We start from the raw sequence: 21707 nt of genomic DNA on the forward strand, positions 1-21707 counted from the left end.
AGACTGCAGAATGTTTGTACGTAGAACTGTGGATAAATCTGTATCTTCATTGCTTCTGACATTTTTCCTCAAAAGGTGTATGAAAGGTATATAAAACACTTTAAATCAAATATTTCTTAGAAAAGTTCATAATTTGAGATACTAGAGACAATGTAATTTATGACGTATTTTAATGCTTCAGGTTTGGTTAATTTCTCACATTGCCATGATGCCTCTAAGAGACCGTTGACTCTTAACGATTCGTAATCGTCAGCCAGATGACCTTGAACCCTCGAATATCTTTACGTCGATGATGATCATGAATCGATTCGGAATATTTTCCACCGAAGTTGTATCCGATATTCACGATGCTTAATATAACTCGAGGTGGCGGAACTCGTTGGTTTCTCACCAGTAAAAGACGGTGGTGGGACCTCGGCCTACCAATCCTGGATCAGATGTTATAAGGGAAGGTGCAACGTGTCGGTATCCGCGATCGAACTGGTGGGGATTTCATACGGTTCCTGGAGGAATTTCGGGATCTTCATTGTATCGTGAATCCTGCGTTGAGTGATCTAGTCGAAGATCGTACGCAAAGTGGCGCGGTGCTTGGTTATTCGTCTCGATCGTTTTCAGATTTCATCGTCTGACTCCAACGTTTCCGGTAATCAGCCGAATCTTTCAGTCGTCGAGCGAATTTTTGAGGGTGCCGTGATCTTTTTTCGAACTTTCGTTTAATCGACCGATTGACGGAAGAGGCGCCAGAAGGAATAAAAAAGAAATATTCAACACGACGATTAATATTTTGGGTATTAATATTTTGATATGTATATCGTGATTACACCTGATACTGATTTTTCTTTAGTGTCGTGAATCATCCTCTGTGAATGCCGAAAAATGCCACAGGCAGCCCACGAAACGAAAAACATCTTAACCACGTACTTTATATTGATCCTCTTGCTGATTTGCCTCTGGTTGTTGTACTCGGGATTGTTTTAACTCTAGAATACATTCCTCGCCATGGTAAGTTCGCTTGCGATTATCCCTTGTAGACAATTGCTACGTAACGCCTGCTTCCTATTGTAGTGATCATTGAAGTCTCCGTAACAATGGTGCACTCTGTTACTTTACAACAAAATCTTTGCTTCATAGTAAAGTGTTGTATATTATCATTTTTATTTTTGTTGATTTTAGGAGTGAAGTAAGAAGCACGAAGAGTACCACACACGTTCGTCGATAACCAGATATCCTTGATAGATCTACTATTACTCAGGATATGCCAGATACCAGTTTTTCCTTCATCCAATTAACGACTGCTCCCTCTCCGCGTCGCATTTGCGACGATACCTGTTTCAAAATGAAGGAGACAAGAGTAATCCACTTAAGCTCTTTCAACGTTCTCTATGAGTTTCATGTTCGTCTACCCTTTTTCCCTACGATTTTATGTATTTCACGGACACGATAATTGGACGTCAAAGAGATAGTTCTATTTCTAATAAAAGGAATAGCCAAATTTAAGATGGTTTCGTCAGAAACAGGGACGTGACTGTACTAGTACGATGATCAAAGGGACCCGTATATGTTTCTCTCGTAAATTTGAAAAATTGTACCGCACAGGGACGACTATCGAGGCTGGTTACACACGTGGAAACGCGTTCGCCCGATGGCGAGCCAAACTCTGTGTGTAAATGTTGGAAACCAAATAAAGGGGGAAGAAATACTCAGCTGAAAAATCGAGGAAAAAATATCGAGTGCTCGCGCGTAGATAGAAAACATCTCGGGGTATACGTACGATGGTTAAGAAATACGTGGGTGTTAAGTCGAAAATAGCAACCGATGGTTCCAGCTCTTTTCGTCGCTACACGACGGTGGTAACACGTCCAATGTACAGAAAACTAAATCGGTATTTTCGATAGCACTTCCGAAAATAGACGATATGAACACATCTCACCTATCCTGAATATTTCCACTATATGAACACGTCCACGCGATACTGACCGAATTTCCACGGTTATTGCGCAACTTATTCGCTGCTATTTGTCGTGGATCGTGTTACCGATTCTGCCGTCGATTTCGAGTGTCTCGAATATTTTTACTTATAAATAGAATACCCTTAAGGAATGTTAATCGCCTTCCCTTCCTTCAATGTATCACAACGAGAAACATTATCCTCCGCCTTTCCTGTTCCTCCACCATCGAATAAACGTACATTTTCCTATCTCTCGTCGCATAATTTTACAGAACTTTCCACGGCCGTTCTAGATCGCTTTCAAAACGTTCCTATCGTATTACACGGCCATGACGAGAATTAATTACGCTGGCAGGCAACGGGGGAAGCGTGACTTCCGGTTTCGACACGGATCGAGACAAGTAGGCTGCACCGAGACAGCAATTAACCATCCTCGCACGTAATCCAGGAATTCGTAGTTCTTGGGTCTGTTGATTAAAGGTCTGTCCGACCAAGTGACATAACCACGAGGATAGAACATCAAAGCGAAAACACGGCGTGGCAAATATTTTTACTGGTCGATGGGTGGTAAACGTTGCCTCCGTTGGCGTTCCAGTAATCGCTCGAAATAGATCTAATTGCTCCAGATTCTCGCTGACTACGTGTGCTGGCCTGAGTTACACAATAAACCGCGTGTGGAATCCACGTAACGAATCGTTCGGTCAAATTATTAGCTTGCGGTATCGGAAAAATCCACAGTTTCGATACAAAAGTATTCTCGCAGGGAGAGAGAACGTTGCTAGATCTGTTCGAGGAATTTATTGAGATTTAATAAACACGTCGGCGACCGTTTACAAAGATCTCGTTGGTTGTGTGGTCTGTTTGAACCTCGTGCCTCTTACGCGCGAAGATTGCGCGACAATATAGGTAAACGAAGTAAACGATCTCCACGACGCTGAGGAAGCTGCATCCAAGGAACAAGCTAAAGATTCCACCGACTGATGCTGAAACGTAAAATAGCTTTTAAAGAAACTTATCTTAATGACGAAATGACAAGAATGTTTAAGCTCGGTACCTAAGAGATAAGTTTCGTCGGCGGCTGATAGAGTTAGCAGTATCTGGAAAGTTTGCGAATACATGTAAACTTTGATCGCAGCACCTTTGTCCGTCCTATTCCTGAAAGTAAATGTGCTCGAAATAAAAAGAAACGTCTAAATAAAAATTTAGAGAATAAATCAATAAATGCGAATTTAACTCACGGCAAGCTGGCTTTCGTCAGAGATATCAAATTAGGGGAATTATCGTAGTTCATGTTCTCGCACGGTGTTCTACAAGAGCAGGTGAAATTCTCGTTCTCTATGTCCTTCACGATACCTATCAATTTCGCATTCCTCTGGATGCAAGACAAATGTTCTATCTCGCAACGCTAAAAATCGATCGAATTGTAATTTTGATGTTCGCGTTAAATATCTTCTTATGATAACAGAATGTGTTTACTGAGATGTTGTAGGACTCAGCTATGTTGTCGTAGATGAATGGTAAGCATCCGCATAGCCGTATCATGGCCTTGACTCTACAATTTGCGTAACAATTCGAGTAGCGATAAACAGAAAAATATTCCAAAGTGTTCTGATCCTCCGCTATGCATACGGGGACTAACTGTTTCTCTTTATTACGATGTTGAAGTCCTGCTGGCTTTTGAATGAGTTCCGGTTTTATGGCGATCTGCAATTCAACGATAATGCATTCTAGTAATCTCTACCTGTTTTATATCGAATAAATTACCTCCAACTCATGGTTCACTTGCAAGGTGTACATATTAGTATTAAGACCAGGATAATCCATTCTGTGATGTATCAATACCTGGTAAGGAAAAAAGGGGCGTGAGTAAATTAATATTTTTTGAAATTCGACTTAATCGATCGTTCCGCGAAGTTTTTCCGTACCACCATGCCATTACTATTCACGACTCTCGTGGAACTACGCATGTCGTCTTGGCTGATCATGAACATTTCTTTATTGAACACGAGCTTTAAGCCGCTCCACAGTCCAAAATCAGCGGAACTCAAAGGCTTCGGTTTTGGTTGTCCCCTTTATATTATCCAGAAGGAAATGATCTTGGTTACATTAATTAAACGAAAGAAATCATTCTAGTTATATTAATATAATTTCTCGGATTTCTAGGATATTATCGAGATACTTGCTTCTGGGATCCTACGTAATTCTCAAGAAGATAGTTAAAGGAGCAACATAGTCCGTAAGAACTGTACGAATGTTTAATGGATTTAGTGCAATCTATGCGTTCCGTACTCCACCAACACGATTCGAACATGTCCTCGCAATTGATTAGAGTTTTCACGAATCTCGCCACGCTCCACTTATTGGCATCCAAAAATTCTTTTAATTTGTCCATTTGTTTAAACTCTTTATTCATGTACGGATGAGTTATAAGATGTCCGTAGCTGTATTCAATTTGAAATTATTTCATCTATATTTCTTGATGTTTCTTGATAATTTTACTTGATATATATACGCACTTCAACATCTCTAACGCGAGTTCTCTGCTCACGTTCTCGGGTAAGATGGAGTTCTCCAAAATGGCCAAGCGTTTCTTCAGAGGAATTGGTATAGATGGACAAATGGTTACAGCAGGAAATGGCGCGCGGAATATCGGGGCATCGAAGGTTTGTATGTACGTGTTGGTCGGATTCTCGTTGTAACGACGCAAAAATTGCATTAACATCAAGCTCAAACCTGAAACGAGAGGCGCGTTTAGTCGCGTGTACCTTTCTAGATGACGTACCTCGAAGGAATGACAAGTACAGACGAAACAAGTTAATATGGTAAAGGCCCACAGGATCTTCCCAAGAACTCCGACTTCTATATTCGTTTTACCGAAATATTGCAAACCATGTACAGAAGTGCTCTCCAGATAATCTGTTAAAACTTCTCGTGGTGTTGGATTTTTTTCCTCTTTCTTCGTTGATTCGGTTACATCCTTCGTGAGATCTGATTTGACGTTCACATTAATTTTAGCAATTGATTGTCTTAGAATCGTGTCATTATGCTTTGTATCGAGATATAAGAAGTTCTGATTTTGGTTGTTGAATATTTTCGACATGGTTATCGTGGTACTTTTACGGTTTAACAAGCTTTCTGAGTATGTTCCTAGTTGATTGTTGCTTTAGTAACGTTCACGAAGCGATACTGATTCTTGAAATGCAGAATAATGCGTTTTATCATAGCACGACAGGATCGCGTGTCTGGTGTTCATGTAAATTATTCACTAACTATTTGAAAATTTAATAGAACATGTACGGTGTGGATGCTTACCGATCTTATCGCAATTAATGACACACTAAAATATCGAATTTGTACTCTGTTCAAGGTTCGAATAGCGATACCTATTATCTTCAGGAATAACCAGTTGAAATTTAAAAAATTCATGATTTAATTCTCTTCCGATGTGTAGCGTACAGCCGCACGATACATCGTTACAATACTTTACATATAACAACTTACAAAATTATGACCATTCCTGTCATCACTTTTTATCTCTTCTTTGTGTGAGAAGGAACATATATTCTCAAGCAATTTCACTTCATGAGATGAAAATTGATTTGAGATTACAGTTTCTCCTTCGTGTTACATCGTTCTTCTCTTTCCATTCTTTTTTTTTTTATTTACAACGTAAAACAACGAAGAAAAATGCCTAGCCTACGCAGCGAGTACGAATAAATAAACGAGGTGCACAACCAAATAATACAAAAGAGGGCTGCTATATGTACAAAATAAAAAGATACTCCCTTACGCTTGAACGTAAGAGAAACTTTATACACATCACAATGCTGTTAACTCGACGATCCTAATCACGACACGGAAGCTCTTCGAATGAATTTGCGTCAATGAATGCCTGGCATGGTTCGAATGTTCGAACGATTGTCCATGACGTTTCTTTTAGAAATCTTGAAACAGAGCCAGTTGTTCCGGTGGCAAGGGAGGCTGGGAACGCCAATCGGTTTCAGGATAATCGTCGAAACAGCTTGGGTCACCTGGCGCTTTTACTCTTGGTCTTATTGGTGGTGTCAGGGCTCTCTGCGGCACCTATTTATACAAAAAAAGTGTAATATAAAATCTGTGAAATCTTACTTTGATAGAGAAAGTAATATCGTTTAGAAAACTAAGATCATTTGGAAAAAAATATTTCTCTACTTTAATGGAAAACTAACATTATTCAGAGAACGATTCTTACATTAGTATTATTTATTAGTACTAGAAGCTAGTATTACTTAGTAAACTATCCTTGCTTTAATACAAAAATTAATATTACTGAGAAAATTATTCATACCTCAGTAAGAAACTAATACTATTTAAAAAACTATTCTTACTCTAATGAAAAAAAAGAAATAATTTCACATTGACACTATCGATTTACTTGTGAAATTCATTAATTAATTACCAATGGCCATTCGACTAATTTAAACCAGCGATGCCTCTTCACGTCATCAGCCCCCTGTCTCATGTTTCCTAGCCTCTTCGTTCGATCTGCGATCAGAAGCTTCTTGATCAGATCCTTGGCGATTGGATCCATATGTTTTGGCCATTCTATTCTTCCACTTAATATCTTCTCATAGATGCCAAAGGGATTGTCATCGAAAAATGGCGGAAAGCCCGCTAACATTTCGTAGATGAGAACACCGAGGGCCCACCAGTCCACAGCTTTATTGTGTCCTTTGCTCTGAATTATTTCCGGCGCCAAATATTCGGGAGTGCCGCACAAAGTCCACGTCCTACAACCGATAATTTAAAATAATTGTTCTTCGAGATACGACACGTTGTCCTATCGCGAGCAATTATCGATAAATTTGCCGTATGATTACATGTAGCAACGTTGAACTTGCTGATGTGTAGATAAGGATAAAAAAGACCTCCCGGAGCAAAGATACGATTTAAAAACTTGTAATTTAATAGTTAAATACGTATGAAATCCATATACGTGGAATATTCCTACATGAACGATTCTAGCTTGAACAAGACAGCTGCACATATTATTATTAAACAAATGTTTGTGTACAGACGGTACATAGTAACTAAGAATAATTAATAACTTTTCACTTAGATTCCATCTGAATTTGCAAAAACATCTGTAATGTAATTATTATTAATCGGGTAAAAAAAAAATAAATAGACGATCGTTATATTACGATCGTTTATTATTGTATTAACCATTATTACGACCACTAATATATTAGAAATAATATCCTCTTACCTATCCGTGAGTTTCTTGGAGAAACCGAAGTCCGTAATTTTCAGGTGGCCCTGGCTGTCCAAGAGAAGGTTCTCAGGCTTTAGGTCCCTGTAAACGATGTGTTTGGTGTGCAAGTATTCCAAGGCACAGACGATTTCTGCTGCATAGAAGCAGCTGGTGGGTCCGGAAAATCGGCCAGCTGCTCTCAAATAAGAGAAAAGCTCGCCACCGGCTACGAATTCTAACAGCATGTATACTCTCGCCTCGTCCCTTCCGCTCCAGAGCCTGAAACCATGCTGATGTTAAAACGGTAATGGTACAAGAGTAGAAATTTCCATAGTAGAGAAGCAGAAAAATGTAATTTCGAATTTAATACAAGAGAACGAGCTATTTTCTCTGTATCTTTTACAATACATGTACAATCGTTCACGAAAGATTAATATTTAAGTATCACTCTCGTCGTTCTTAATTACGCTTTCTTTTTCAGAAACTCCTTCGTTCGACTTTCTTGATCGTACGAAGGCACTTCCTCGCGTTGGAAGCGACAGTTTTCGATCGTAACCAACGGAACAATGTTACAGCTTGTCAGCGATCGAACGAGAGAAAGGAGAAAGCAAATCCGACTTACATGTTCACGATAAAGGGATGCTTGACCTCTTTCAATACGGTGATTTCGTTTCGCACGTGTTCCACTTGTTTCAATCTGATCACGTCTACCATTGAGAGGATTTTCAACGCTAAGGGAGTTCCTTGGTGCCTGCATAGCACCACTCTGCCAAAAGTGCCTGTACCTAAGAATAAAGACTCGTTAGAATCATTTAATTCGTCAATCAATGTTTCGCATTACATTTTGTTACACCTCCTACCTGTAACAAATCAATTATTTGTTAATGATCAAGATTGCATATGATTTTCAAGGCTAAGGGTGTGCCTGAAGATAAAAATTCATCAGAAACTCCTGTCTTATTGTAATCAATCAATAACCTGTCACGATCTATCCTATTGTAATTTATAATAAATGATCTTCGTTGAATTCTGTTACACCTTTTGCGCATAACAAATCAATTGCTCTTTAATGATCGAGATTATCGATCGCATACGTTCAGAAATCTGCATCTGGCAGTATGTGTCAATTATTCAAACGTTCCTTGTTCAAGGTAATGGCGCAAATAAAAAGAAGGTATCATTCGTGTTATCGATCATTCGAGGCAATGGGCAATTATCAACGCTCTCTCTAGTCGCATAATCCGTCGTCCGCGGTCTGTTTAATGCACTTTCCCACGAATGCTGGTGACTAAAGTTGGTCTGCTCAACGTACCGCGACCAATTAACAGAACAGCGATGGCCGCCGGGCCGAAATTAACCGGTAAATTGCATTTGCACGAGGTGTTCTCATCACGGACGGGCGTTTTGCGTATTTTAGAGTGGCATTATTATAAATGCGGTAAAATTGGCAGACGGTGCGAATAAGGGGCGAAACCGTGTTGTATACACTGTGAAACGATCGCGGTGACTGTCAGTGACAGCTGAAAACAAGTGTCAATGATAGAAAGACGAACAGTTTCCAGCGAAACGACGCTTTAAATATCGTGAAATTTACGTAATCGATCGTCTCTGAATCTTTTCTCGTGACATAAAAAATAAACGAGGAAAAATAGCTTGTTTTATCGACTTGGCCCAAGACTCTGCTACGACTTAATCGTCCACTTTCGATCCGATATGATTTTCAAATTACTTTGTTGATTCTGACGCGTCGAAAGTATATACGACAGATACATCGATCCCGTGCGAATAAAAAGGAAGTCTTCGAGCGAGAATAGATACGATCGGAGAAGGTTAATGTTTTAGGTAATATCGTTCATTCATCACGCTGGCTGTGGCTACATCGCTCGAATTACGCGCGCCAGACGCTTCCCCTCGACACGTCGTTTTTTTCCCGTATGGACACTCGAGAGAGGATTTTGGTGTGCGTCCAAAACTTGTTCTACGTCTCGAAAGCAGCAGCCTGCACATCTGTCGTGATCGATCACCGCTTACAAGCGTGTAGCCATTGCTTTACCTGTATAATTCAACAATGACCGAAGTAAATGGGACGATATGGGATCGATCGCTTATCGTTCTTCTACGTGCCCGATCATGTAATATTCTACTATCCTGGTTATCCAGATCCGATGGTTCGCTGATTAGAACCCGGACGTCCTGTTTGCTATTATATTTCACACGTAAATTGGAACACCCTGAAAATACGTTTAAAAGAAACTGGTCTACGGATGCTTCATGCTGTTTCATCGTGCAACGTAATGTCTCCAGTTCTCGTTCCTATTAGCCAACGTCGGTCATTCGAAGAATGGTTACACAAGAGACGAAAGAGTGAAAAATCAGCTACGAAACACCTGCACCTTGCCGTGTAACTCGAACTTAACGAGCAGTTAAATATACACTCGGTAGCCTCTCACTCTCCAGTGGCCCACTTCCTTGCTTCGAGGGTAGTTCGCCTCGTCTCTGATGTTTTCTCGCGGAGAATCAACAGCACGTAACGAGTAACATTTGCGTTTTCAATTAATCTTAACAAATCTGTATCTCGTTTAAAGGATTCTTAAGCAATTATCAATTAATCCGATAGTACATAGTATTAATTCGATCTGCTAGTCGTATAGAGATAAAGTTACGAGTTCAACGAATCTCTATATAAGTGGTTGAACGGTATTCTATTCGAGTATCGATATAGAGACGAATAGAAAGTTTTGCAATGAACAGTAGGAGTTGCCAGTGAAAGGCGTCAGGATGAATAGCGTCGTGCTCACCTATGGTTTTGATGATTTCCAGATCGTCGATGTCGTATCGCGGCGAATCCTCCTGCGATCCCTCTTCGTCGGACGTCGTGTCCCCCGACATGCTTTATGAGCTACTGTTGTCGACGGTGTTCGGTGAAAGTTGCTGATTTATTTCCCTCTGCGCCCGATGGACACGTGGAAAGAAAGGAAGCGAGGTTCAACGATCCACTCGCGATATTATTAGATCGCGTGGCGACCGGTCGACCTCATATCTGCTTTTCGCAATTCTTTGTGACGGCTTCCAGTGTTCTTCGCCAAATTAACGAGCACGAAGTCCGAACACAGATGACACACAAAGCCGAGGAAGCGAGAATTTAATTTTCACGCGTGACAGGTGTGTAAATCGGATCACGAGCCGGGACAAACGCGAAAAAATGGAACGTTTTCTTTTTAATTTCACAGGGAAAGGAAACACTAAAGGATGCACTGGTATATTTGTCACGCGTGCTGGCTGTCAACGACCCTCTTTTCTACAGTTCCTCGCTCGGAGCGGTGAAAATGTGTGCGTTGATTTCACAAGTGTCATTTATGGCGAGCATGTACCGCGAGCCGTGCTGATAGAAAGAAAGAGAGGGAAAAAGAGAACAGTGGTCCTGCACTTTCCTGGTTTCCTCTTCGTTAATGTATGCTGCCCGTTTTTACGTGGCCGCCTGACGTTTGTTGATTTAAACAGAGTGCACGTGTTGCGTGTGCCGTCACGATCGCAGCTCTGCCGCTTTAGAAGCGGTCATCCTTGATACTCTGTTGAAACACGGAAGGGAAATGCGATATCTATTCAACGACGTCCTTGTACGTGTATTATCGACCGTTTTTGCACACTGTCTTCCTTTCCGATTCAATCATAACAGGTGACATTCGATAACGTACTATACCTTTTTCGAAAGAAGAAAGGAAAGAGAAAATAAACAATTAACGCTCGGCTAACACGTGCGCGAAAAAACGCGCATAGATTCACAGTAACAGATTCTCAGGCACCTTACTCGTAAACTGTGGATCGCGATCGATCGGCAGGCCACTGTATCTCGTAACGATCTAACTTGCTCCAAACAGATCCTGTATCGAAGTGTGCGCGAGGATCCTAGCTTGTCACATGATCTCTGGTGCGGTTCGAATGCCAAGCAGAACTAAACTGGTCACCGAGGGGTCTCAAAAGGCTGTCTATCCTTCTCTTGCCCCCTCCCTCCTGCCCCTTCACCCCTCCATCCCTTTTCATCGCGTTTCTCTCCCACCTCTCGTGCCGCCACCGGGAGAACTCTCACTGAGAGCACATCTCTCGTGGCCCCAGGTCTTTCTCCTTTATTTTTCTTCTTTTTCTGTAGTAACGAGAGAGCAGAGTGATTTATAGGCAGCGATCGCGGAAGATTCGCGGCCGGCCGCGAAGATAAAAGGCGGCATTTAAAAATACGGGTTGTAGCCGCGGAACGAAATCGTCATCGTGGACCCGTTACGCGGTTGCGTCAACGCGCTGCGGATTATAAAAGAGACTCGAAACCAGTCTCCTCTTTCTCCGAGAGCTCGGTAGATTTGTTGAAAACGAGATTTCCGACGAGAGTAATAGACAAACGAGTTCATGGATTTTCTTAAATGGACCTTGTGAATCATCCGATGAGAGTAGGACGAGAGAGTTGTCTCAGAATTTTTATATAGGAACCCTGTCATTTTTCTTGCGAGAAATATATCTTTATTTCAAGGGGGATGAGACAGAGCGTAGGACACACGATCGTTTCTTGCCAAGCGGACATTACGGAAATAGTGATGATTCTCGGAATGATCGCGGATATTGAGAAGCGTTCTTCGAGGCGAGTGTATTGCGATCGAACGATCGAAAACGATACAGAGGAACGGGTTGTAAACGCCTGATGGCTTCGTGTTGCGAGGAGACGCCAAGTGGTCGCGGACGATCACAAATCCGACGAAATTCGGCTTATTTTTGAATCTGGCCATCGTCCAGACACATTTCGCCTGTGAATGTTGAACGGCCTGACGATGAAAGACCTCTCTATCAGCTGTCGCGATTCGTCACCGATTTCAGTAAATCTTTGCACATTAGTCGCGTTACATCTTTGAAACTGATCATCGATTCGAGTCGCGACTTTGCTGAAGACCCGCGTTTCTTTCGGTAGGCGGGCCTCGAAATTGGAGCGATTCGCGTTAGCCTTGACGGAGGACGAGTATAATCCCACGGATACGATACGAATTTGTAGTTCTTGTTACGAATAACGTGCAATATCCTATAAATAACGATGATGCTGGTACTTTAATATTTACGTTTCTAATAATAACACGGCGACGCGTTATCGGCAAACCAGTACGATTTACAGTAGATATCATGAAACGCAAAAGTTCGATCGATTATGTAATAATTCTTGACCGTGTCATGACGATCAATTTGTCTGACTGTTCGATCAAAACCCGTCACATTCATATTAATGGTCGTAATTATTCACTAAACTTATTGTCGTATCCATAGGATGACATGTTACTGTTGTTTTTACTGTTGTACTGACTGTCACTAATAACTAAAATGAAAATAATGGTTTCCGGGAATCTTATATTACAGACTCATTTGTTGCCAACGAACTCCAATTAGATTCTTCTCTATGTTTCCGTCAGTATCGTTGTTTTCTTTATAAGAACTTCAAACATTCGGCCCGTCGTTTGCCTTAAAAACCATCGACGCAATTCAGATTCAATTAAACGATCCCTGAAGAAACGCGATTAGAGCATGAGTTATATAATCACGCGTCGTTCCTTACAAGACCTCGCGCTTTCTTTCTCTTTTTGCAGGCAAACGACTACTGTGTTTTATTCAGACACGATAATAGAACGTTTTTCCTACTGTAATTCCCGGCACATAGCAGAGAATCGGCAATAAAGTCGATGATGTATTTCCAACGCGCGTCTGATCTCGGCCGCGCGTCAATATTTATCTTCTTTATTGCTGATAGTTAAAAAGCGAATGTTGGCTTTTGAGAGGATTCGGAAATAATACATATCGTTCGAGCTCGGGGATAAATAAAATCAAAATTATTCAAGTATTTTTCGGTTGGAAAGACGAGACGCGTTGGCGAGACGGCGATATGATTCTTTCGATTATTTTTATATTTGAAGCGTTAACGGAGCATCTGGATCAACGACGGCAGCGCGCCTTTTCCACGAGTAATTTTCTACCGTCCAAGCATCGACACTGACACGGAAGCGCGGACAATTCGTTTCTTCGGACCGCAGAAATATCGCTTGCTTCTCAAGGACGAGGAAGTTGCAAATCCAAATGACGTTCATGCTCGCCCACGACTTCTGGATCCGAATCAATGCCAGTATTTCTTCGTTTAGAGAACGAGGTGACACGTGCTCGATTGGGAACATCGACTGGACAAACGATATTTCCTATTCGAAGAACGAGTATCTTATTCCTCTTACTTTATAGATGTTTTACGATGCTTCGATACATCGAAACGATCATGGTGAAAGGCCACGAAGTAAATGACACGTTAACCTCGTACGTGATAAAATGTTGCTAGTACCGAGCACGGATCTTACGCGTTAATGTTGCTCGGACAAAAGAGGGACTCATCTGTCGTCCACCTTTCCCCATTGTTATGGGACCGACGGTGTTACTCACCTGACCATAAAGATAAGTTTCATGAATCATAAAGTTAACCATCCTCCGATGGTGTAGCATGGGCGTACAGGCGTGTGTGGGTTGCACACGTACTCGGAAGCGGATGGGTACGTTCGTGAATAGCTAATTCGAATTATCAATGTCCAATACCCTATTTTATCTAATACTAATAACATAGCGTAACGCGGTAGGTATGTACAGCTAACCACGTATCTGCGGTGCCTAAAAAGAAGTCGTTTGTGGTGACATCACGAGCGAGTTACCAACATCCTCCACGATACCTATATCATCTAACTCTAACAAGTATCACACGCGATATACGGAGTGTATGTACATAGGCATTTATATGTGCGTGTCAAGTTAGCGGTTCCCATGGAACACGAAGGTGGTACGCGATATTTTCAAGCATCCGTGCGGTCCCACGGCGACTTCCGGTACTGCGGTGCGTTCGCTGGTTTCCGGTACGACGACATTTTTCCCCGAAGCATGTGGGTAATAGCAGCGTGGTCGAGTGTGCCTGTAAAAGTAATTATTCCCCATTATCATCACATTATCATCTGTTACGATTTTCTTTCGTTATAATCTGCCGTTTAGGGAGAGAAAAAAAGAGATGGTAGAAACAGTTACTCATTCTCTTATACTCACGTCCGAGCGGCGACAAACGGTTCGCCGGTGCAATCGTTCCTCGCCTTGATTTCTACCTTGATTTATTGTAGAATCATATCCATCCAATTACTCGGGTTTGTCCCGGTGTTGTATAACGACATATATGTACCTGGAGATCTGTAAAACACGCGATCTTAACGTTACGACGAATTGTGTCTTGGAAAGGAGGATGTAACTGATAACCTGGGAGAGTGTTTCTTTTTGACCTTGATCCTTTTACCCGTGAAATGTGGTGCAGGTGTTTAGCTGGACGATCAGGATGCAAGCAGGCCCTGTACCCGTCCGTCGTGCTTCGAGTCAACTTGAAACCGGAAGCGCCGCTTTCTGCCCTGCTGCCCACGAACAATGAGATCGGGAGATTCCAACGAGGACGCGAGCACGATCAAACGCTGTGGTGTTTTATCGACACCGGGCATCAAGAATATTCCCTTCGAAGAAAGGGTTGAAGATCCACCATGGTGAAGTCGTGAATCTGTTTAACAAGACTGCTAGGTGCCTGGATGTCCCCATATAAAATATTCGTATCTGGAAAAATGTGTAACTGTTGAGTCAGCTTACCAGCATGTGTAATGGCGTATAAATAGAAAAAAAGAGTATCCATGATTCACGAGGAAGATATCGTACAATGTGAACGCGTGTAATTTCGTAAGAAAGATAATGGAATCACCTGCATGGCGATAAGTTTAGCTTACCCTAACTTTAGCTTAGAAAATGGACTAGAATCGATGGTGTTACTCGCTTATCCACCCGCTTCTCGGTTTGGAATTTTTGATCAACCGCACGGAAACAATTTGCATTACGAGTATCGTTTCGTATGTCACCCCTATGATCTCATGCGTGTATGCACAGGAGATAATGCGTATAATTGTGATATATTGCTCGGTCGCTTTCAGCAGACTGTGTGTAACGATGGCAGCGGTCCGACTGGGCTCGTCCACACGATCGATATAAGTGTCGGGAATACAATGAGAAAATCTTTTCACGGCCACTGCCGTCACGTGATTCGTGTACGGATAGCAACAGGTGTGATGCAACAGGTAATCAAATGCAGTCATTATGATTCGTTTGTTATTGTACAGATAAACTCTATATCCCAATTTTTGCTGAGAATTTCTTTGTATCAAAAATTTCAATAAAACGATCTCCACTTGTTGGAATCCGGAGAAAATCGAGAGCCCGTACTGCTTAAAATTATGCGATAGATTTTTTGAAATGTGCAACTCGGCATGCAACATACGAAACCGTGCTATTGCTGATTGTTAAGAAAAATCCTATTTTACAATAATCTAAGTGTCTTACGACGAGCCTCTCAGAAGCCAAACCGATCAACTCCATTTTTTACTAATTTTTTAATTTCTCGATTCTCAAGAAACAGATTACTTACGGTCATAAGGTGAATTAAGAAACAGTGATATCATCACCTTTCTGTACTTTCCAATTTGTGGAATTAATTAATGTAGCTTCTGAACGGCGAATATTCTTGTCTTGGGGGAGAGGCGGTAAGTCTGACCCTTAATTGCAGGATAACCAATTAAACTTCCCTTGGATCCTGAACTTTCAGAGGAATGTATAACTAATGTACGAAGCAGTGAGTTGTACGGTCGCTCGAAACTCGTCTAAACCCCATCTTACATGCTATTAGCCGGTCGCCGCTAATAGGATGACGCGCGAGAACAGGATTCAAACGATATTCTTCGTACGTTTCCCCAGCTTTTCATTGCGCACAATGAAAAGGGCGAATGCACTTACTTGGTCGGCTCGTGTGACAGGTGTTGCGCGTCGAGTCGCGTCGCAAATCGATCCACACAGAGACCCTGGCCGCATCCTTTTTCTCCGACACTTTCTTCTTTTGCCTGTACGAGCTGCATTTCCGGTTAGGTACGCGTTCCCCGGTCCCCTCTTCCACGTGGACAGCCATTTCTCGCCCGACAAATGTGCGCCTCTGCCTCGTGTCCCTCTATATACGCCATCGCGTCGCCTTTTCATCGGAGAAGGTCGCCGCTTGTTGCCAAGTCGTGGCGAGGAGAACCAGCGAAGCTTTCGTGCACCACGTGCATGTAGACGACCATAGCCGAGAAAATCAGGCATGAACATAAAACGTTATCGCTAAATAGTCCCTTTTCGCGGTTTTTGCCCGTCCATTAAACGTTCGGCGGCGGAACGAGCCGCCTATCGTTGCTGATTCACGATTTCAACTTGCCTCGAGAGCTTCTTACTGCCTACGAGGAACGCGAACCACGTTCCCTACGAAGCATTAACGATCTCTTATCTCTCAACATAGCCTGATTTCTCGACGCATTACCAAGTTGATATTGGTTACATAAGCGCGTCGACGATTTCCGGGTTCTCCTCGGGTACTCTCCGGTTGTTTCGTGAGAATCGTGACCGATTGCCTTCGACTCGAACACGATTGTTCTTGATATTTAGAAATTGATAAAAAAAAAACGCCGACGACGTTTCGCAGTGAGTGGATTGAAGTCGTGAAAGATAATTTTCCTTGAGCTTAAACCGCGTTGCATAGCCGGACGCTGTGTATGACACGGGAGCTCCACGGGCCCGTTTCTTAAATCCCCCGTGAATTCTTCCAGTGCCATTTACAGAGTCCAAGCACGAGGTTTATTCTCCGTGAAGCTTCTCTTCCTTGATAACATAAAATAATAATATTCGCGGAAGATGAGAAACAGGACGTATCCACCGTGAAGATCAATGACCGGTATCATTATGTAATTGAACAGGTATCGTTATTAATTGTTCGATTGGCGAACCGTGTCGTATCGCGTATATACGTATTAACGAACTTGTAAAAATGAGGAACGCTTCGTGAATCGTCGAACGATGAACGTAAGAACCGACGGAAAAGAAACGAATTCTTCGCGGATAATTCACGGCCGGGGCATTGTCGGTTGTTTCTTTCTCTCTTCTTGCCTCTTCCGTCACGGAACAACGATCCTTCCCGGAAGCCGTGTCCGCCGTATCTACCGTGGCTTGCCACGATTTGTTCGCCAAGCGTTCACCGCGGCTCTCGTCCTTCGATTCCACCGATTTCCCACCGTTTCTCTTCTCCGCTTTACCCCCCTACGGATTTTCGATTTACCACCTTCGTTCCTCCTTAACAATTGTTCTTCCTCGAATTCGACAAGCTTCGTCTTTTCCTCTAACCTCTTTCTCTTTATTCGTTTCCATCTTTTTGCTCCTTTTTTGTGTCCGCTTCGTTCCACGAAGAGTCACGATTTCCCACGGTTACGCAGCTCGAATCGAGAGCATATCGAGGCCGATAGCGGATAACGCACTGTCACTGCGTTGAACGATCGATTATGAATGGTCCAGGAAGGTTCATTGTGAAACTTATTACGGGACTAAATTGCTAGACGCACACGAGTCTCCGTCCGATCAGACGCTTTCCTTTTTCTGCGTTTTTCCTTTTCTTTCCTTCGAGATCTCCAAGTTGCTTCTTCTTCTCGGTAACGTAACGCGTGTAGAATCGTTCCGCGGCTTAATTTACAAGCATTAATTCGATCAGAGAGCGGCTTCCAGTGATTTATTATAAAGATGAAACGGTGGTGTGGTATGCAAGGGAACCCGGCGGCCGTGTTTTCCCGTCTCGTTCTCACGATTCGAATCTTCTCAGTGCGCCGTATATACCTGCGATTCTTCAACGACTATCTGCGCGTCTCCTCAGTTCTCAAGCCGCTCTTCCGGTCATGCTATCATTCCGGTTCTCACGCCTGGCTTCGAAACATCGGGACATGCCATGGAAAATAATAGTCTCTCCCCGACAATATCTTTAAACTGCCTTCGTATCGTCTATTCGTCGTCTCTAAAGTCTCTAAAGGTGAAACACGGTAATTACAATTGGACGGGTTCATATTTCGAGGAAACTTCTTACTGTCTGGCTACTGTACTATACTGAAACTATAGGAAACTAGGAACTGCGAGAGATAATTTTTATTGGCTGCAAGAGACGCGTTATTATCTCAAAACCAAGGAGGAATACCAAGTGTGTCACGTTGCGTCGCGTTATCGATAATTTTCGAGCGAGCTATGTAGCGACTTTTTACGGTTTTTCTCGGCCATGACGCGTTCGTTCAAACGTTTCGCAGATACGCGATGATTTACTACGTTTCTACGGTTCTTCGACAATTTTCGATACTTCTTGTATCTTTTAAACATAGAACTTTGGTCTTCCTAGCCTTTGACGCATTCGTTGAAACGTTTAACAGACACACGATGATTAATATTAGTTTCTCTAGTAGCTCGATTATTTTTGAGCTTCTCGTACCGCCCTTTAAACGTCCATCTTTAATTTTGTCAATTTTTAATCGTTTCTTCGCATATGGTTTAGCTTTTTCAATACTGGAAGATCGCCTAATTAGTCCGAGAAACAAAGGTACGTGCAGAATGTTCCAATCGCGGTGTCCACGATCGTACGCCGAGACAAAACTAAAGTTTCTTATGTGTCAGGCCGTTCATAACGAAGATCGGTTCCCGTGACTGAAAGCAAATAAGGAAAAGCTGTAATAAATACGTGTTCGAAACTGGTTATACGGTAGAGTCGTATAGAAAACTGCCGGTTTCACTTGGTACCCCTATCTTTCAACCCGTTCCCAAGAGAATATCTTGGCTTTCCGCCGATGTTTTTTTGCCAGGAGGAGGAATTTTTCGCGAGATTCTAGCTACTCGTCAAACACGTAGTCTCTCTTAACCCGATATTCTCGTTTCTATTCTATAAACGAATCAATTTGGATCAACAATGATCGTTCTCTGTAATCCACCTCTCCACCAGACAACGTTTCGATCAAATAATTTTCCAAATGGAACAGGCCCGTCTATGAGAAACAACAAACCAGACGTGATTCTGCCGTTTTCGCGTCTAAATCTTGCGGTTCTCTTCAAATAGGTCAAACGTCGATCGCGAATTCCTCTCTCGTCGCGATCAGAGCGCGTCTTGGCGTGCCGCTTTACGAACGACTCGCGATTTGCCGCACGTTCCTCCACGTTTTCCGATTGACGTTCGGATCGAATCGACGGCACGTGATACCATGGATTGGATAGAGAGGCAAGGAGACATAAAGAGAGGAAACTATACAGCACGGCATCGTGGCCGATAATAATGGCACAGAATATGCAGACGAAGCGTTAGCGTGCATTTTCTTGTCCGACTATCACGCGTATTGTTTATTGCATTGCACACTTCTGTTGCGTTTCTTTACTGACCTTCGTCAAACTGCTGCGTTTCTTATTCGTAGTTATTTTCCATCGGTTATTGCGTAACGCTTACAAAACGCCGGCGATTGTATACGGTGGACCAACACGAAAACAACGATGGTTCGTATGGCTCCAGTGTAGTCAGTGGAATGTCAATGACGTTGAGCGTGATACACGAAAAATTCAAATCTTTTTTCCTATCTTATCGAGTTTCGTCGATCATATTACGGCGAACGAAAAAGAGAAGAGAAACGAACCGGGAAGAAAGAAGGAAAGGTGTCGATAAAAAAAGAAAAAAGAGCGACCGGAGAGGAGCGCTTGGAAGCCACGACAAAAAGATTCGAAAAGATTTCGCCGTAATGGCAACGATAATTTAGGACGAGAAAATGAGACAGTGAAAAAGAAAGGGCACGGATGATTATCAAGGAAGAACCGTAGACGGTGGATAATGAAAGAGAGCGGCAGCTTGAAAACAATAAAATACCAAACAAGCCTGAAACCGCGCTGGATAACGTTCGTAGCTCGCGACTTTCGAAACCATATTAAATCATGACATAGATTCTCGCTCCCCGAGAAACGTGCCCGTTCGTTCGTATTACGTGGGTGAATTCTTGCCAAGTGATAAATCGATAGATCGTCGTTCTATGCATTCCGGGATACGCTTCGCGTGAAAGTTAACGCGAGAAGGTATGCAAATATCGCTTTATATATTATCGATTTCTTTATTAGTCACGATACACCATGCGATGATAGGTAGTAATTAACGACGCCTCATTCATTCTTACTCAATCCTCCATTGATAATCGAGGAATGATAACCAACGCGATCGATGGTATTCAAAGCTCGATCTATGAACAACTTGGTCGGTACGATGTCGCGAAGGCGAACAAATTGTACGAATGGTAAGCTCATTTCCCGGATGATCGTTTCGATTCTCATTGCGCAATCGTTGAGCGCGACGATGTTTTTCGTGGCGAGGTCGGAGCCGAGGAATAACGGTGACCGTAGCGAGGACAGTGACCCGATGAAAATCTTAGGTACATAAGAAAGAGAAACCGTTGAGAACGTGCCCCCATCGATCGTACTAGAACGAAATGGATTTCACCGGTGATCGTTCCTATCGATAAAAAGCTCGCGACATTTAAGTCGCTGGACGCGGGAACGAGAACCGATCGTTCCCGAGTAATAACAGTTGGATGGAAAAATGCCAAGCGATAAGAGATGATGATTAATTCGATATCGCGCAATTATTTTTTAAGACTAATCTTTGTTATGCACTTTGTACGCGATCCCCAATGACGTCGGCCTTTGAGAGGTTTTCGATCGACATCGAGTATATTTCCACACCATAAACTATACGTGACATTTTCTAACCGAATACCTTGAGATAGACCAGTAAGCAAACTCAGATGTCGCGTGGTTAGAAAAATAAACGCTTGATTTTCTATTCGATACCTGTGGAAAGATAATTTCCGATACCTGAGCCGTGTCGTCGAACGAGGATGATGCTTGGTACCGATCGCCATTGGTAACAACCTCTCCTCTGGTACCTCCCCTTCTCTCACTGACCGTGGTAATACCTTCTTCTCCCATCAACATTTCACTGTTGTCCAGTTTCAGCGTCCACATTCAAGTCTCCTATCTGTCTTCATTGCCCGATATATTCCGAACAACTATACAAAACCTCAGAGACTATACGGAACACGACTTTCTTAAGTTTTAATGTTCCATGTTGATCGAACCAGCGAGTCACCACGAGGCGGTATATTTCTTGTTTCCGATGAAAACGTCACGCGATTACGCGAAGAAGCAGCAGTAAGAGCAGAAGAAGAAGAAGAAGAATAAGAAGAAGAAGAAGAGGAAGAAGAAGAAGAAGAAGACGATGAAGAAGAAGAAGACTAAGACCAAGACGTTGAAGAAGAAGAAGGAGCAAACGAAGGGAAGAGAAAGGGGCCCCGGTGGATGGTTGGCCAAGGAAGAAGAAGAGCGGCGGTTACGTGCGTATACAAAGGAAAAAAGGAGGCAGGTTTGAGAGGAGGCTTTTAAAGTCGTAGGAGCGCAGCCGGGAGGACTCCGCGAACCGGTTGCTCGAAGTGACGTGAGTGAACTGAGGCTGCAGGCTGGCAGGTAACGCCAGGTAAACTCCAGCCGACCTGCGATACACACGCAAGAGAAGGAAGGTGGCTCGCTGGTCGAGTGGCTGGG

At 42.7% G+C, this 21707-nt stretch overlaps 2 protein-coding genes and 1 long non-coding RNA gene across 7 annotated transcripts; 1 reads left to right on the top strand and 2 right to left on the bottom strand.

Moving 5' to 3' along the window:
- The first annotated feature begins 426 nt into the window (after nucleotides 1-426).
- Nucleotides 427-1492, top strand: LOC100744295. The gene is made up of 3 exons (XR_001102242.3): nucleotides 427-788; nucleotides 845-1002; nucleotides 1174-1492. It is a non-coding gene; the product is annotated as an uncharacterized LOC100744295 (long non-coding RNA).
- LOC105680690 (sodium channel protein Nach-like) lies at nucleotides 1286-5368 on the bottom strand. Of its 3 annotated transcripts, none has more exons than XM_033320459.1 (9): nucleotides 5261-5368; nucleotides 4465-5140; nucleotides 4132-4389; nucleotides 3874-4018; nucleotides 3713-3790; nucleotides 3425-3652; nucleotides 3187-3353; nucleotides 3003-3103; nucleotides 1286-2931 (listed from the first exon to the last, which is right to left on the bottom strand). In XM_033320459.1, the coding sequence occupies exons 2-9, from the start codon at nucleotides 5046-5048 to the stop codon at nucleotides 2756-2758; spliced, it is 1737 nt and encodes a 578-aa protein (XP_033176350.1). In that variant the 5' UTR covers nucleotides 5049-5140; nucleotides 5261-5368; the 3' UTR covers nucleotides 1286-2755. The 3 variants fall into 3 exon arrangements, with proteins under 3 accessions (XP_033176350.1, XP_024222994.1, XP_024222992.1); XM_024367226.2 differs by lacking the exon at nucleotides 5261-5368 and having other exon boundaries at nucleotides 4465-4681; nucleotides 4751-5241; XM_024367224.2 differs by lacking the exon at nucleotides 5261-5368 and having other exon boundaries at nucleotides 4465-5241.
- On the bottom strand, nucleotides 5361-11155 carry LOC100743941 (cAMP-dependent protein kinase catalytic subunit PRKX). 3 transcript variants are annotated; one of them, XM_012385088.3, is made up of 5 exons: nucleotides 9980-11155; nucleotides 7804-7966; nucleotides 7197-7460; nucleotides 6387-6717; nucleotides 5361-6031 (listed from the first exon to the last, which is right to left on the bottom strand). In XM_012385088.3, the coding sequence occupies exons 1-5, from the start codon at nucleotides 10068-10070 to the stop codon at nucleotides 5885-5887; spliced, it is 996 nt and encodes a 331-aa protein (XP_012240511.1). In that variant the 5' UTR covers nucleotides 10071-11155; the 3' UTR covers nucleotides 5361-5884. The 3 variants fall into 3 exon arrangements, with proteins under 3 accessions (XP_012240511.1, XP_024222997.1, XP_012240512.1); XM_024367229.2 differs by lacking the exon at nucleotides 9980-11155 and adding an exon at nucleotides 9031-9052; XM_012385089.3 differs by lacking the exon at nucleotides 9980-11155 and adding an exon at nucleotides 8035-8553.
- Between the last annotated feature and the right edge of the window lie 10552 nt (nucleotides 11156-21707).

Source organism: Bombus impatiens, unplaced genomic scaffold, assembly GCF_000188095.3.
Source record: "Bombus impatiens unplaced genomic scaffold, BIMP_2.2 scf_0317, whole genome shotgun sequence".
In the NCBI taxonomy this organism is placed as follows: domain Eukaryota; kingdom Metazoa; phylum Arthropoda; class Insecta; order Hymenoptera; family Apidae; genus Bombus; species Bombus impatiens.

Excerpts from the sequence above, each read along its gene's own strand:
- LOC105680690 (XM_033320459.1), bottom strand. The coding sequence starts at position 5,048 with ATGTCGAAAATATTCAACAACCAAAATCAGAACTTCTTATATCTCGAT. Across the intron at positions 4,390-4,464 it reads CTCGCGTTAGAGATGTTGAA|CTACGGACATCTTATAACTC; the intron begins GTGCGTATATAT and ends AATTGAATACAG. Across the intron at positions 3,104-3,186 it reads CTGACGAAAGCCAGCTTGCC|GAATAGGACGGACAAAGGTG; the intron begins GTGAGTTAAATT and ends ATTTACTTTCAG.
- LOC100743941 (XM_012385088.3), bottom strand. The coding sequence starts at position 10,070 with ATGTCGGGGGACACGACGTCCGACGAAGAGGGATCGCAGGAGGATTCG. Across the intron at positions 7,461-7,803 it reads CATCCCTTTATCGTGAACAT|GCTCTGGAGCGGAAGGGACG; the intron begins GTAAGTCGGATT and ends GCATGGTTTCAG. Across the intron at positions 6,032-6,386 it reads AATTAGTCGAATGGCCATTG|GTGCCGCAGAGAGCCCTGAC; the intron begins GTAATTAATTAA and ends TTGTATAAATAG.